At 41.1% G+C, this 12,844-nt stretch overlaps 2 protein-coding genes across 2 annotated transcripts; both read left to right on the top strand.

Moving 5' to 3' along the window:
- Positions 1-3,149: 3,149 nt before the first annotated feature.
- Positions 3,150-6,455, top strand: nobox (NOBOX oogenesis homeobox). Its single transcript, XM_035529469.1, has 9 exons — positions 3,150-3,183; positions 3,535-4,016; positions 4,158-4,464; positions 4,546-4,652; positions 4,770-4,870; positions 4,959-5,062; positions 5,362-5,566; positions 5,715-6,082; positions 6,154-6,455. The coding sequence occupies exons 1-9, from the start codon at positions 3,150-3,152 to the stop codon at positions 6,453-6,455; spliced, it is 2,010 nt and encodes a 669-aa protein (XP_035385362.1).
- A 596-nt stretch (positions 6,456-7,051) lies between these two features.
- laptm5 (lysosomal protein transmembrane 5) lies at positions 7,052-12,121 on the top strand. The gene is made up of 8 exons (XM_027027505.3): positions 7,052-7,191; positions 7,492-7,580; positions 8,625-8,733; positions 9,205-9,281; positions 9,898-10,026; positions 10,283-10,378; positions 10,828-10,920; positions 11,163-12,121. The coding sequence occupies exons 2-8, from the start codon at positions 7,512-7,514 to the stop codon at positions 11,235-11,237; spliced, it is 648 nt and encodes a 215-aa protein (XP_026883306.1). The 5' UTR covers positions 7,052-7,191; positions 7,492-7,511; the 3' UTR covers positions 11,238-12,121.
- The last annotated feature ends 723 nt before the right edge of the window (positions 12,122-12,844 follow it).

Raw genomic sequence — 12,844 nt, 5'->3', positions numbered from 1 at the left:
TCTTCTCCTACTAACACATCTTATGTTATTTGCATTTATAGCAGACATAAAACACATTCCACCCTGTGCAGTGCTCATCCCAGCTATTTATGACAAGAGATGTCTGAGGAGAACCCTCGGCATAAGTAAGGGAGCCCATGAACCCCAGCTACCATCTGTTTTCCTCTGACCCCCACCAACCTGCCATGCACCATCTGGTAGGAGGTACCAGACTATTTAGTCATGCAAAATCAGACTAAAGGACAATTTCTATTCCAGAGTGGTCTTGCTGCTGGTTTCTACTCACCCACGCACTGGTCTTTCACTGGTCTTTTCACTGATGCAATGTTAGTCGTGCAAAACTGACTGAAATTGCAATATGCAATAACCATGCTGCACTGTAACTATGATGTTTTTACTGCTAACAGTTCTATTATGGACTACAACTTTTGTATTGCCTTTGTGTGTCTCTGTCCTGCAAGTAGGAATATTTGCACACTGTTAGGAACTTTTTTTTATCTGTTGTATGACATGTCTTTAAATGCAGGATGACTGTAATGTAGACAGAAAAATATGCCAGGGGAGATCACCTGCATCAGTACCTGCATTGAGAATACAGTGCCCATGAAGTGCATCAAGACTGCACCCCACCCAAAAGCCATGGATTAACTATGAGGTTTGCATCATGTGGTGCCCATTTCACTACATGTCTCAGGCCACATTGGTGGCAACACGTATGACCTACGCAGAACCAGCATAGAGGACAAGAGACTATACACACTCAGGATGTAGTGTTAATTGGAGTTAGCACTGTTAAGAAGATTTAACATACAGAAAGTGGCAGGTCCAGACAACATTTGTGGATGGGGACTTAGAGCAAGTGCAGCAGAGCTGGCTGATGTCTTCACAGACCTACTCAATATTTCTGTAGCACAGGCTCTAATTCCTACCTGCTTTGAAGCATCCACCACTGTGTCTCTCCCAAAGAAAAGCACAGTGATGTGTTCTGATGTCTACATGCTGGTTGTACTGGCTCCAACTGGGATGAAGTGCTTTGAAACTCTAGTGATGGCTCAAATACAGAAGAACAAATCAGGATGAACAAATTATATTCTTTGGATACTTTCTTGTCAACCTTTTGCCATCTGTATTACACTCTTGCATCTAGAGAGGAAGAACAGCTAGGTGTGAATGGTATCTTATAATTATAGTTGATCATTAGACCATTGAAAGAGGGCAGAGCAGCACACATTACTATTCATAAGTGAAATCCTTCTGCATCTACATCAGCAAAGATTTCACCTGGTCTCGCAACACCACACATCTCATCAAGAAGAGCTGTACTTCTTGTGAATACTTAACAAACGTAGTCATCCAGACATTTCAAGAACAGGTGAACCATTGAGAGGTTTGTCATCAGCTCCATCACATGATTTGGAAACTGTCCCACTCAGAATTGCAGACACCTGCAGCTGGAAGTTAAGAGAGCTCAGAAAATCCCAGGAATGGCCATTACACTACTGGAGGACATATGCTGCCCCAAGGTCTGAAGAAGGGACCGTAACATCTTTAAATCCACCTCACAGTCAACCTCTTCATACTCCAGCCATTTTCCGGAGAGATTATAGGGGTATGGGCTCAATTACTGCCAGACTATGGTGTATTTCTTTTTAACTCCAGACTATCAGGTTTGTGAATTACTTTCTCCCAATGCCCTTGGGACCTCCTACCCCTATCACACTCAGCTATCACAGTCAAATGTCTAGTAATATATAATCAAACTGTCTACCCTAACTACACTCAAGTATCAGAGCCAAATGTCTAGTAATGTATAAACAAAGCCCCTTTCCCAGCCATACTATCACATTGCTTTTAATGTAAACCCTATACTTGAAAACATTCTTGCATTACATGACAAATGAAAAAACTTTACCATTGCGTTTGCCCTTTTTAGACAAAAAAACGCTAAATGTCTACACTCCAAAAAATAAAAAATAAAAAATTCCCAAGGTAACATCTCGGATGCCATGTCTTTGGCAAACCCCTCATAGTCTTGACCTCTTTCATGTCATTAGATGCTCTATCCAAAATGCTGTTTTCTTATCTAACTCAGACCATTAACTAAAATCAACTATAACATACTTCCCTTTCAAGAATTTTGCATTGTAATAAATTATTCATACATGTCATTTACTTAGATTTTTTTTATCAGCAACAACTGTATTACTAACACAGGAATGTGGATAAATAGCTATTTTGATCTGAGGAAATATTATTTTGTTGGAACTGCAGGTTTACAGAAGCACAAGAAAAACTGTAGGAAAACCTGTTCTTTGACCTTTAATAAAAGGCTTAGTCACTAAGCATACAAAAATCTAGTGTTGTTATTCTAGCTTCTTTCAACTTAAAACAAGCTTTACAGTTGACTCTTGCTTACCTTTGTACACTTCTTTGTTTTAGCTCAGGTAATTATCAACTATCAACAACTAGGTGGCTTTGACAGATCTGGAGAAAACGTCACTTTTTATTATGCATCTTGAACATTTAAAACTAGAAACATTTCTATCCATTGAAAATTTTAAGTGCATGATAAGTAAGGTGGTAAATGAGTCATGTGATTGTTTTTCTTGAAAGGCCTTTGAGTTTTAATTTGTTGTTTTGTATAGTATGTTGTCTATGTTGTATTTTATGTCATATATGTTGTATTTTAATATGTTTTGAGTATGTAGGCTGCCATTCTGGCCTGGACTCCTTTGTAAAACTGATTTTTATCACAACTGAACTTTCTGGTAAAATATAAGTAAATAAATAAATAAATACAGTCTCCAATGGTTATTTGATTAATTAAGTAAAATTAATTTTAAAAATTACACAGGGAAATGAATTATTAAAACGGTGACTTCGTTATCTATTTCACCAGTAAGATTATTAATGTATCTGTCGGCTTTCTTTAACTTCAGCCAAAGCCTGATCAAACTGGACAAGAGGAGCGCATGTAATTTGCACGCACATCGCACGCTCTGGTCACATGACAGAACCTCGCCAGCTGGGGCTGATTAATTGAAATTCTCAATCACTAATCATTTGATTTAGAAGGAACCGTCATTTATCTCGCGCTTTTAGCTCGAGGCAATTGAGATTGGCAGAGTTAGAAGCCTTTTTTGAACAAGATGGTAGAAGATTCCTTGTCCGCTAGTGATTACGGTGCGTAAATTAACCTAAATTACTAACTACCCAAATAGTTTATTAACCAATAATTGTTTATTAGCGATCAGTCAGACTATTTGAGACTAATTGTTGGTTACCTGGGGTGGAGGTTTAATATTGACTGCTCAGTAGAGGCCTTTGATGTACAGGTGGGAATTTTATACTTTGACTTTAAGTGTAAAACTTCATTCCCAAGTTTTAGAAAAAGAATTTCTGACTCAGTCTTTGGGGAGTAGTTCAAGTTTGAATTGCTGTATGAACAAAATTATTTGACTTGTCATGGGCTTAAGACTAAGTTAATCCATTATCATGGAGCTCAGCAGTGATGTTCGTATTGCTCATTTGCAGAGGGCCTGTGTCCCTTATGTGAGGAGGATGGAGATGGGCTTTACCTAGGACTTGGAGTCACTGAGAGAGAGAGAGAAGTAGATGAAGAAAGAGAAGAGACAGAGCTAAAAAGGGAGCAGAGCAAAGATGATTGGATTAAAGGAGATGAACTTGCAGGTAAAGGGATCAATGAAGAAGGAAAGCAAAATGGTAAAAAAAAAGAGAAGGGAAAGGAAGGAATGGTGGAAGAAAAGCAGGAGACGACTGTACATGATGATGATGATGATGATGATGGCGACGACTATGGTCATGAAGGTGAGGAGGTGGAGATGGATAAAGAGAGTAGACCAGAAGAGCAGACTGAAGTCAAAAAGGGTGATGGAAAGGAGGGGTTGAGCAGTGACCGGGTTCATCAGCCAGTGAGAGAGGGGCGTGTTCTACAGCTGGACCCTGGCTGTCCAGTAAACCTGGTAATGGTATGTGAGGAGTCTGTCGAGAGGTGTGTAAGCGAGGAGCTCATGCTGTGTCCCTCCAAGTCCCTGTCCCTCCCCCAGAACCCTTCTCTGTCCCCACATCCCTCTCAGGACTCCCTGCCTCTCACTCTCCCACCCTCTGATCCCTCTCTGCATCCCCTACAATCCCAGCCAATGGGTCAGACCCAGGAACCAGCCCTCATTCCTGTGTCTGAGGCGCCATGTCTTGGGAAGCGTATGTATGGTAGTAGCCCATCTATGGAGCCCACAACCCTTGTTGCCCCTGGTCAGTTGGAGGTGACTTTGAGGCAGGTGTACACTACGCGCTGCTACACTCGCTTCAGTGGCCAGCCTGCACAACAGCAGCCATTACCATCAGTCCCACCAGACAGCAGCACTCAGCCCTTGGCATACATCACCAGCAGTCCTCTACAGCCAGCTGCACCCAAGAAGAAAATTCGCACTTCCTACACCACTGGTGAGTGAGTTAATGGGTTTTGGAGGGTGTGAGTTATGAAGTAACTCGGATTGTTTTCTTGCAACATGACTGTGTGTATAGATCAGTTGGAGGAGTTGGAGAGGGTGTTTCAAGATGATCATTACCCCGATGCAGAGAAACGGAAGGAGATTGCAATATCAGTTGGTGTCACACCCCAAAGAGTCATGGTTGGTGTAGTTTCTAAAGGTCTCATTTATAGTCCTTTTATTGCTTCTCTTTGACTTGTGCCATGGTGATATCTGGGCATATTGCACAAAAATGTGCACATCTTTGTGTCCTTCCAGGTGTGGTTTCAGAATCGTCGTGCCAAGTGGCGCAAAATATCCAAAGCCATAGTGAAGAAGCCACCTGAGAGCAGGCCCATGGCTCCGGCACCTGTCCACAGGTTCCTCCTAGGAAAGCCTAACTCCTTTTGCATTACCCATTATGTAATGCGTGCTTTTCTGTTTATGTGTGTGTGTGTGTGTGTGTAGGCCTCCTGTGTTCCCAGGTCCTGCTTTTGCACCTCTACCTCCCCAAACTGGAAACGCACTCCCTCCTTACAGCACCCTCTTCACTAACTCCAGGAGCCCCCCAGGTCCTCCACACTCCTCCATACCAGCTCCTTGTGCCTTAATTTAGTTCTGTGGAACAGATGTGCTTTGTCACAAGTTTACTCTCTGCCCTTGTGTATTGGCCCCCTGTTCCCAGGGAGCATGCATACTGCCATATTAACATACAATTCTCTCTGCCTAGTGCTCTCAATATTGTAGATATAGCCACCTGTACTTTTATTTTTTTATTATTTTTTTTTAATTAAAAAAATGAGTAGTTTTGCAATATGAAGTCCCACTGTCACTAGTATTCCCTCTGCATGTTTTATGGCTCTGAAAACAGGCAACATGGATGCAGGCACTGCCTGTGTTTCTCATGGGGGATCATTGGACTACATACCCCCAGTCATGCAGAGTCCGCCTCCTCTGCGCCGTGCCTCCTTGCCCTACTTTGCTGCGTATAACCCCCCCACACACATGCTGTCTGTGCTGCTGGACACTTCAGAGCACAGTGAGCCTCAGGTCCTCAGCCTGCACACAGACCATGGGTGAGTACTGCTGTCTGCACTTGCACTACCCTCATACACCACTAGAGGGCACACATTGACCTTCAGCATAAAGTCTGTAACTGAAGATACCAATTCTGTTGAGCATTAGCAGTAATTGCCTCTCAATATTACGTTGACTCTGTTGCAGGTTTGACTATGATGCTGCTGGATCTTCTACTAGGCATGAGTCTGGTCCTGGAAATGCTCAGCCTTTCCCACTTAACACATGCACCCAGCAGCACAGCACCTTATTGCCTCAGCAACCTAACCCTCTCTTTGCTGGGCGATCAGATTGCTTTGTTGGGCAGTCCCACCCGCTCCTGCCGCAGTACTCCCGCCTATCTTACTTCACCCCCTCTCCGTACCTAACCCCCAGCCCCAGCGAGGGCACCACTGCCTCCACTGTGCCCCTGAACCCAGGCACCAGCAGTGGGCTACTTGCCTGCTCTACTGGAGGACATGCCTATTTCCAGTACCCAAACAGCAACCAGATACTACTGCAGTCTGGGGTGCAGGGTAAGATGTGAGCATGTGTTCAAACATGTACACATAAAAACAGTCATTTTGAACTGTAGTTTTTTGTGTAGCATTTCAGGCCTACGCGTGGGCTGGTGATGCGTGTGGTCATTCGGGTCAGTTTCCACCTGCGGTCCTGAGGCCACAGTTCACTTCTCAAAGTCATGAAGGCCACTATCCTCCACTACTCCCACCCCAGCACTATGCTGTTCCTCCAAGAGCATCATGCCCCAGCCTGTCCAAGTCTACCCCCTCTGATCCCATGCTGAACAGCACCAAACCCGAGTTGGAGGATGCAGCACAGAGCCAGCAAGCCAGAGTCAGTGAGGCAGAGACTGTTTTCCACTGTGACTTCTCCCCCATTCACTTCTGATGTGACCAGGTACCACAGGGGTTTAAGTTGGGGAGGCTCATGAAGAGCATTGGGGACTTCAGTGTACTTAATGCTTGACTCTAATCTATAAATAAGATCAATTGGTAACTTCCAGTTGGAAGACTATGCTGTTTCTTCTTAGTGTTTGGAATGAATGTGTATTTTTGACAGAACTGCTTTAAAAGGTTTCTTGTTGGCATTTGAGTTCAGCTTGAGAGGAATTAAACTGCGTATGAGGGAGAAATGTGTTGCTGTCATTTGGTTTCCTGTTGTGTGTTTCAGGGCCAGCAGCACTGAGTGGAGCTTCTGTACTTTCTTTTTCTTTTTTTTGGCTGTTTGACCACAAACTACATTAAACTGCCATTTCTCTTGCGATGTGTGGTTTGTTTGTTTTTTTGTGTGGTTGGTAAATTATTTTTTTTTTCTAAATAACTTTCAGTATCTATAGCAAGCACATGATGGGGTAGCTGAGATACAAATGTCCAAGGCTTGGAAGCAAAGGAAGTACATCATTTCAATCAATGAAATGAAAGGTGATATTCAGCCACTAGAGGGCTCCCTTTCACCCCTGCCCTTCAATAGCAACCAACTGCTCAATTATTACATGTAATGTATCTGCTTTCTCAAAGTGGATCCACAGACTGATCATTTTTACTTTTCATATCAAATACTTTCACTTGGGTCACTTCTGATCGTTTATTGGGGCAAGAAAAAAAAAAATTTCATCTACTGTAAGGTAAGTAGTTACTATCTGAATAATGGTGTGTTCTGAACTTGTTTTCAGAAGTCTTATTCCAAGATGTAGCAAACCTGGGCCCCCTCTTTGTGAGGTATGTTATTTAATGTACATAACATGAGGGAGGTTGTAAGCAAAAGAAAGGAGTTAACATGGTGCGTGGTGTTGACATTTTTGAATATGAGCTATATAGAAATGCTTCATCTGAGCACTGTTCAAAGCGTGGGTGTGAGGGACAGCGCCTCAGGAAGTGCTGGTGTGGTTTGTAAGAAGCTGCATAAGTATATGCCTCTCACTCAGTGTAAGCAAGGAGGAGAGAGATGTCTGGAACCCGTTCACTGTGCTGCCGTGTCAACACGGCCACCCATGTGTCTGCTATCTTCTATCTGGTAATGACTTCACACACACACCCTCATGGTGATAATTTTATATTAATAAAATTATATATGGGTGTGGGGATTTTTTTTTAAATTTATTTAAGCATGTATGTTTTGTGTATTCATTCCTGTATGTTTAATCATAATTACAGATAAAGTTAAATATTAATAAATCAGCTAGGACAGGTCTGTTTTACTAAAAAAAAAAAAAAAAAAAAAAAAAAAAAAAGGAACAAATACTCTTCCTGCTTTGTTCAGTGTGTAACCATGGTATCAGCATGAATTCCTCTTAGTTTGTGCAGTGTTAAAGAGGAAGTCAACCTGGGTTTGTTCCTGCAGAGATGCTGGGGTTAGCCTGGCCACTTAGTGCTGAACTGAGCAGTGAGGTGTTGCAGAAGGTAGTCTGCACCATTTTGAGTGAGCGACATGCAAACCAACATGCACGCAGCAGTACTGTTTTACAGGAACCTGTGCATACAATGTGTAAGGGGAGATGTTTTGCAAAATCAGACTTTGTCATGGAATCAGCTGAAACATTGATCTGTTTATTTCCTTTTCACATCCTATAATGGGTTTCTACGTAGGATAACTATATATGGTTTAAATTTTAATTGCACTTCTCTGTATATCTTTAATATGTTTTCAGTCACATTTCACTTAGATGTGCACAGACAACAGTGTATAACCTTGATTATCCACTGTGTACTGGAAGATGAAAGGAGAGTGTCTCCCTACAAGAAAAAAAACATGTCTGGGTCAGCACCCTTACAGGAAAACCTATCAACTGAACCCCACTTTAGAAACTCCCCAAGGGAGAGTGTGCTTACTTTCTTTCGTTCTGTTATGTAATGTACACTTTTACAGGCTTTTCTGAATGAATCGCTGTTCTTCTGTACCTAGTCTTGTTGGTATTGGCCTGAAATGAAGAATCAAAACACCCCTGCTGCCAAAGTACACACAGTCAGACAGATCTTTATACAGCTCGTTTTTATGTAATTATTTACTCAGACTCCAATCGTTCCTACTTTGTTGTATGTCCTTTGTTTGTCTGTCCAGGCATGTAATCTGCTGATGGGTGTTGATTTGATTTTTGGAATAATCCAAGGGAAAGAGCCATTCATCATCTCCTACACTGAACAGAAACCTGCCCATGGCCGTCATGTGTGTGAGTGCCAGATTATATAACCTTATCAATCATTTTTAATGTTGTCAACTTTATTACATTTTAACATTGATTACTTTTACCATCAAATCTGTCACACTTGAGTTCCTGAATAAATGTAGTAATTAAAATAAATTATAAATTATTTTTTGCCTATTCAAAGTCTCTCTGTAGTAAAACCAATCGCAAATGGTGCAATCCACTACTTCTACTTCTATTTGCTGAGTATTAAATTATTGGAAATGTACAGAAATTTTAGCTCTCGTTTCCAACATCTGTATGAATTGAAGCTCTACAGACTAGTACCTGAAGATTTATGAACTGATTTTCGCGTTTTCATGTTCTAATAAAGCGGAACTACATTATTGTAGCTTGTTTTAAATGTTATGTGGATGGTGTTTGTTTACTGTAAACCCTTAATGTTGAATGTCAGTGCAGGTTATAAGAATTAAGTTGTCTTTGCTTTCTTTGTAGTTGATATTGGCACAAACTTGATTACGTTGGCTTTGATGTCAGTCTCCAGTGTGCTGGTCCTGATATCTCACTGCAAGGTAATGTTTGTGCAAGAACAGTTGATTTTGATTCAATATTATGTAACATGAATGTGTACTCTCTTGGTCTTAATGGTAATTAGTAGCAATTAAACTTTTTAAAAATAATTCGTTTATAAGATACTTGATGTTAATATGGTTTATGTATGTGTAAGCATTCTGCCAAAGAAAGCATGAATATCTAATGTTATGAAACACTAGTCTATAAATCTCTAAATTCTTATTTTAGCTGCTGTGCATGCATGTTAGAAAGTCTGTTCATAAACTTGAGGAATGCAAGACTGTCAGTCAGTATGTATACACCCCTTTGTTTTAATCCCCGTGCACCTCCAAGTTTGGGCTCATTCCCCGACACCAATATTTACCCAGAATCCTGCATCTCCAGAAAGAGAGCTTGTTTCAATATTTATGAATGTTGGCATAACATGGAGTTCCTAACAGTCTTTCCAGCCACTAACCCCCTACCCACATACACCTACAGCTTTACTGTCTAAGGCCTTTGAAATCGAGCACAAACAGTGAAATAAACCTATTTTCATATGCAAACAAATGTTCTGTGTAGGGGTGTGTGTGTGTGCATGTGAGTAAGTGACTGAGGGTGACATCTGTGTCCTAGGGGCCGCTCTGTATCGTGCCTTTTGGGATGTTCATGTGTCTGGATGTGGCTCTGAGTCTTCTCTCCTTGTTTGATGCTCCATGGGGTCTGCCTGGGACCCCCACATACAGAAATGCCCTCCGTATTGCTGTGAGAAACACACATAGTGTGATATTTACTCTCTGAAACATGCATGACTTGACCTGGAAAAAACATGATGCCAAAAACAAAAAAGTTTATAAATTTATCAGTCACAGCTGACATTTTACACAACATGATCTTTTTTCCTGAGTGACTGGCTTTAGTGCCTATGATCAGCTGTGTACTGTCTATGGAGCTGCTTGGTCAAGGGGCTGACAGGACCAGTGAAAGAAATTGCATGGTATCATTGTGCCCACCTTTGCAGGCAAACCTTAAAGGAGGTGTCAAGTTGGAAGGAGAGGAGTTGAACCGTGTCACCATGATATTTGGAGTTCTCTTTGTGCTATACATACTACTGAAGGTTTGATTTTTACACAGCATCTCTCTGCATCCGCTTATGTTCCTCTGACGGTATCTATAAAAACCTCTGCATGCTAGATGCTTACCACATCCTACATAGAGCCTTCCTTTTGCTTGAAGATTACCCACACTAAAAACTGATTGAACATACTTGTGTGCATACATATAAGCAGTCATTTGTTACTGACAATGGGCTAGAAAAGTCAGCCAGGTGTCAGAAAAGCAAGCACTTAATCTGTCCTCGTGTGTGTGTGCGCGTTCGTGTGAAGCAGAACAAACGGTCACCTAGCAGGTGTTTTTTTTTGTTTTGTTTTTTAATAAAGTGTGAGCATGTCTCTTCATCTGCTTACTGGTCCTTAATGTCTCTACACTGCTGGCTGTGTGGGGGACTTGTTTATAATGCTGGCCGTGTTGGTGGTGTGTTGACTGGTTTGCTTTTGTGCAATGTAGGTGTACATGTTCCAGGTGGCTGTGCGCTCTTTCTATGCACTGAAGCAAGACTGGGGAGACTCTGTGTACCGCACTGACAGGAACACCGTGAGGGTGGGTGGGATTTATTTGCAACATTTACTTTTCACTCACAGTATAGCCAGTGCACATCTAAAAATGACATTTGCAGGTATACATCATAATGTACCCAATTTTCAGCTTTTACCTGACCCAGTAACTGAACAGTAAATAGTAAATGCATTTCACTTGTATGCTTTAGCTACTGTTGCTGTGTATGTCCTATAGCAAAGTATGCAGCTTGTACCTCAGCTTTTTGTTGTGGGTTTGACTGACAGGTGAAACTGCCCTCCTATGATGACGCGCTGAAGATGAAGGCTGAGGCCATGCCCCCTGCCTATCAAGAGTCTTAGAACACGGAGAGGGCATACTTTTCTGGTGCACTGTTTTTATGCACCGTGCTGCTCGCTGCTTATTTCTCAACCCAGTCCATCTTACTACCATACAGATTTGTCCATATGTACACAGTTGTAATGAAAGGAAAGGCACTGGTGTTCAAATTAAAGAAACATAAAACCAGTCAGAAAAAAATGTACGTATCATCTTATGCTTAAGCCACTATTGCAGGTTACAGTGCTATTCTTATGAATGTCAAAGGTCTTGCTTAAGCAGTGATTTTGCTGTGCATGTTTTGAAGCCAACCTGAACAATATAAACAACAGTTTTATTCACCAGCACAAAGCCTGCCTGATGCAGTACAAATTTCTTAGACAAATGAGACCTATAGAATCATAAAGAATGCTACGCTGATTAAAGTGTCCTTCATGTAAACCTGTAAAATAATTGGTATTGTGTATATAGTTGAATCAAGTTAGATACTACACCTCTGCATAAATACAATTCTCAAATATTTGAATTCAATCTTAATTCACTATAAATTTTATCTTTTATTAAATAAAATTTATCAAAACATTTAAAAATAATTTTTGGCTATTTTTTGAAAGTGTAGTTGATTAACCTTTTAGAAAATACATCCCATGTTAAAGAAACTACATTTAACTCACTCAAACACTTTGGAAGATTTTTCCCGGATCTGTATCTGGGTGGAAGGTTGGAGTCAGATGGGGATCTGGGTTTGAAAAACTGAAAATATGAGGACATTTTTTAAAACATAAACATTTACATATACGAACTTAGAACCTCCAGGAAGTTGTATTAAAATGTATTACTCCTCTGGACATATTTAGGGTTTGGTTTTGTGTGTGGAAGATGGAAAAATAAATATGTGAAAAACGTTGCTCCTCAGTTTAGTGTATTTGTAAGTTGCAATTAACAGACAGCACTTAACCCAAGCCTGAAATGCCTGTGTTCCTATGACCATATATTAGGGGTGTGTGTGCTGTACATATCTAAGCTTCCTTTCAGTACCTTTGCCATTAGAGAAAATGCACTACCGCACACAAAGTACCTGTGTTTGAGCAGCAAGAGCTCCTAAAAGAAACCATTGAGTGAATAGAAACACACATCATTCTGCCTATACTGATTACATATATATGTTCAGTTATAGAACTGTATCGGACAATCTCAGAAAAATGCAAACAGAAAATCTTTAACAGTATGTTGACATTTTTCTAGAAGTTTTCCAGGCTCCTGTGCATTGACATGCAGGTACGCGTGTGCACATACGTACATACGGATGCAGAAGGTTGTAGTGGGACATGCAGTGTGCACATACACATCTTGTAGGCTTGAACAGGGCTAGCTGTGTTAGACCAGCACTCGTTTTTCCCGCACATTTCCTGTGCATAAATTCCAGTATATGTGTGAGATTAATTTGAGAGGAAAGCAGGTTAGAAAAGACAGATTCATCTGAATGTTTATTTGAACCAGACCCAAAGTCAGAGACTCCTCCCAGGGGCCCAAACGAACCTGATCCACCTTACACACACACACACACACACACGTACACCCTCAACACAGATCAAGGTGTGTTTGTCTTTCCTATCCAAACTTTTTAGAG

This window comes from Electrophorus electricus, chromosome 2, assembly GCF_041902795.1.
Source record: "Electrophorus electricus isolate QZ-2024a chromosome 2, ASM4190279v1, whole genome shotgun sequence".
Classification (NCBI taxonomy): domain Eukaryota; kingdom Metazoa; phylum Chordata; class Actinopteri; order Gymnotiformes; family Gymnotidae; genus Electrophorus; species Electrophorus electricus.
Note: the sequence above shows the minus strand (reverse complement) of the source record. Positions and strands in the feature narration are given on the sequence as shown.

What these genes read in the sequence shown, in the direction of transcription:
- nobox (XM_035529469.1), top strand. Translation starts at nt 3,150, where the DNA reads ATGGTAGAAGATTCCTTGTCCGCTAGTGATTACG. An exon ending in CTTGTCCGCTAGTGATTACG is followed by an intron (nt 3,184 to 3,534) that starts GTGCGTAAATTA and finishes GCTCATTTGCAG; the next exon opens with AGGGCCTGTGTCCCTTATGT. An exon ending in AGGAGTCTGTCGAGAGGTGT is followed by an intron (nt 4,017 to 4,157) that starts GTAAGCGAGGAG and finishes CTACAATCCCAG; the next exon opens with CCAATGGGTCAGACCCAGGA.
- laptm5 (XM_027027505.3), top strand. Translation starts at nt 7,512, where the DNA reads ATGTCTGGAACCCGTTCACTGTGCTGCCGTGTCAACACGGCCACCCAT. An exon ending in TGCCCATGGCCGTCATGTGT is followed by an intron (nt 8,734 to 9,204) that starts GTGAGTGCCAGA and finishes CTTTCTTTGTAG; the next exon opens with TTGATATTGGCACAAACTTG. An exon ending in GAAATGCCCTCCGTATTGCT is followed by an intron (nt 10,027 to 10,282) that starts GTGAGAAACACA and finishes CCACCTTTGCAG; the next exon opens with GCAAACCTTAAAGGAGGTGT.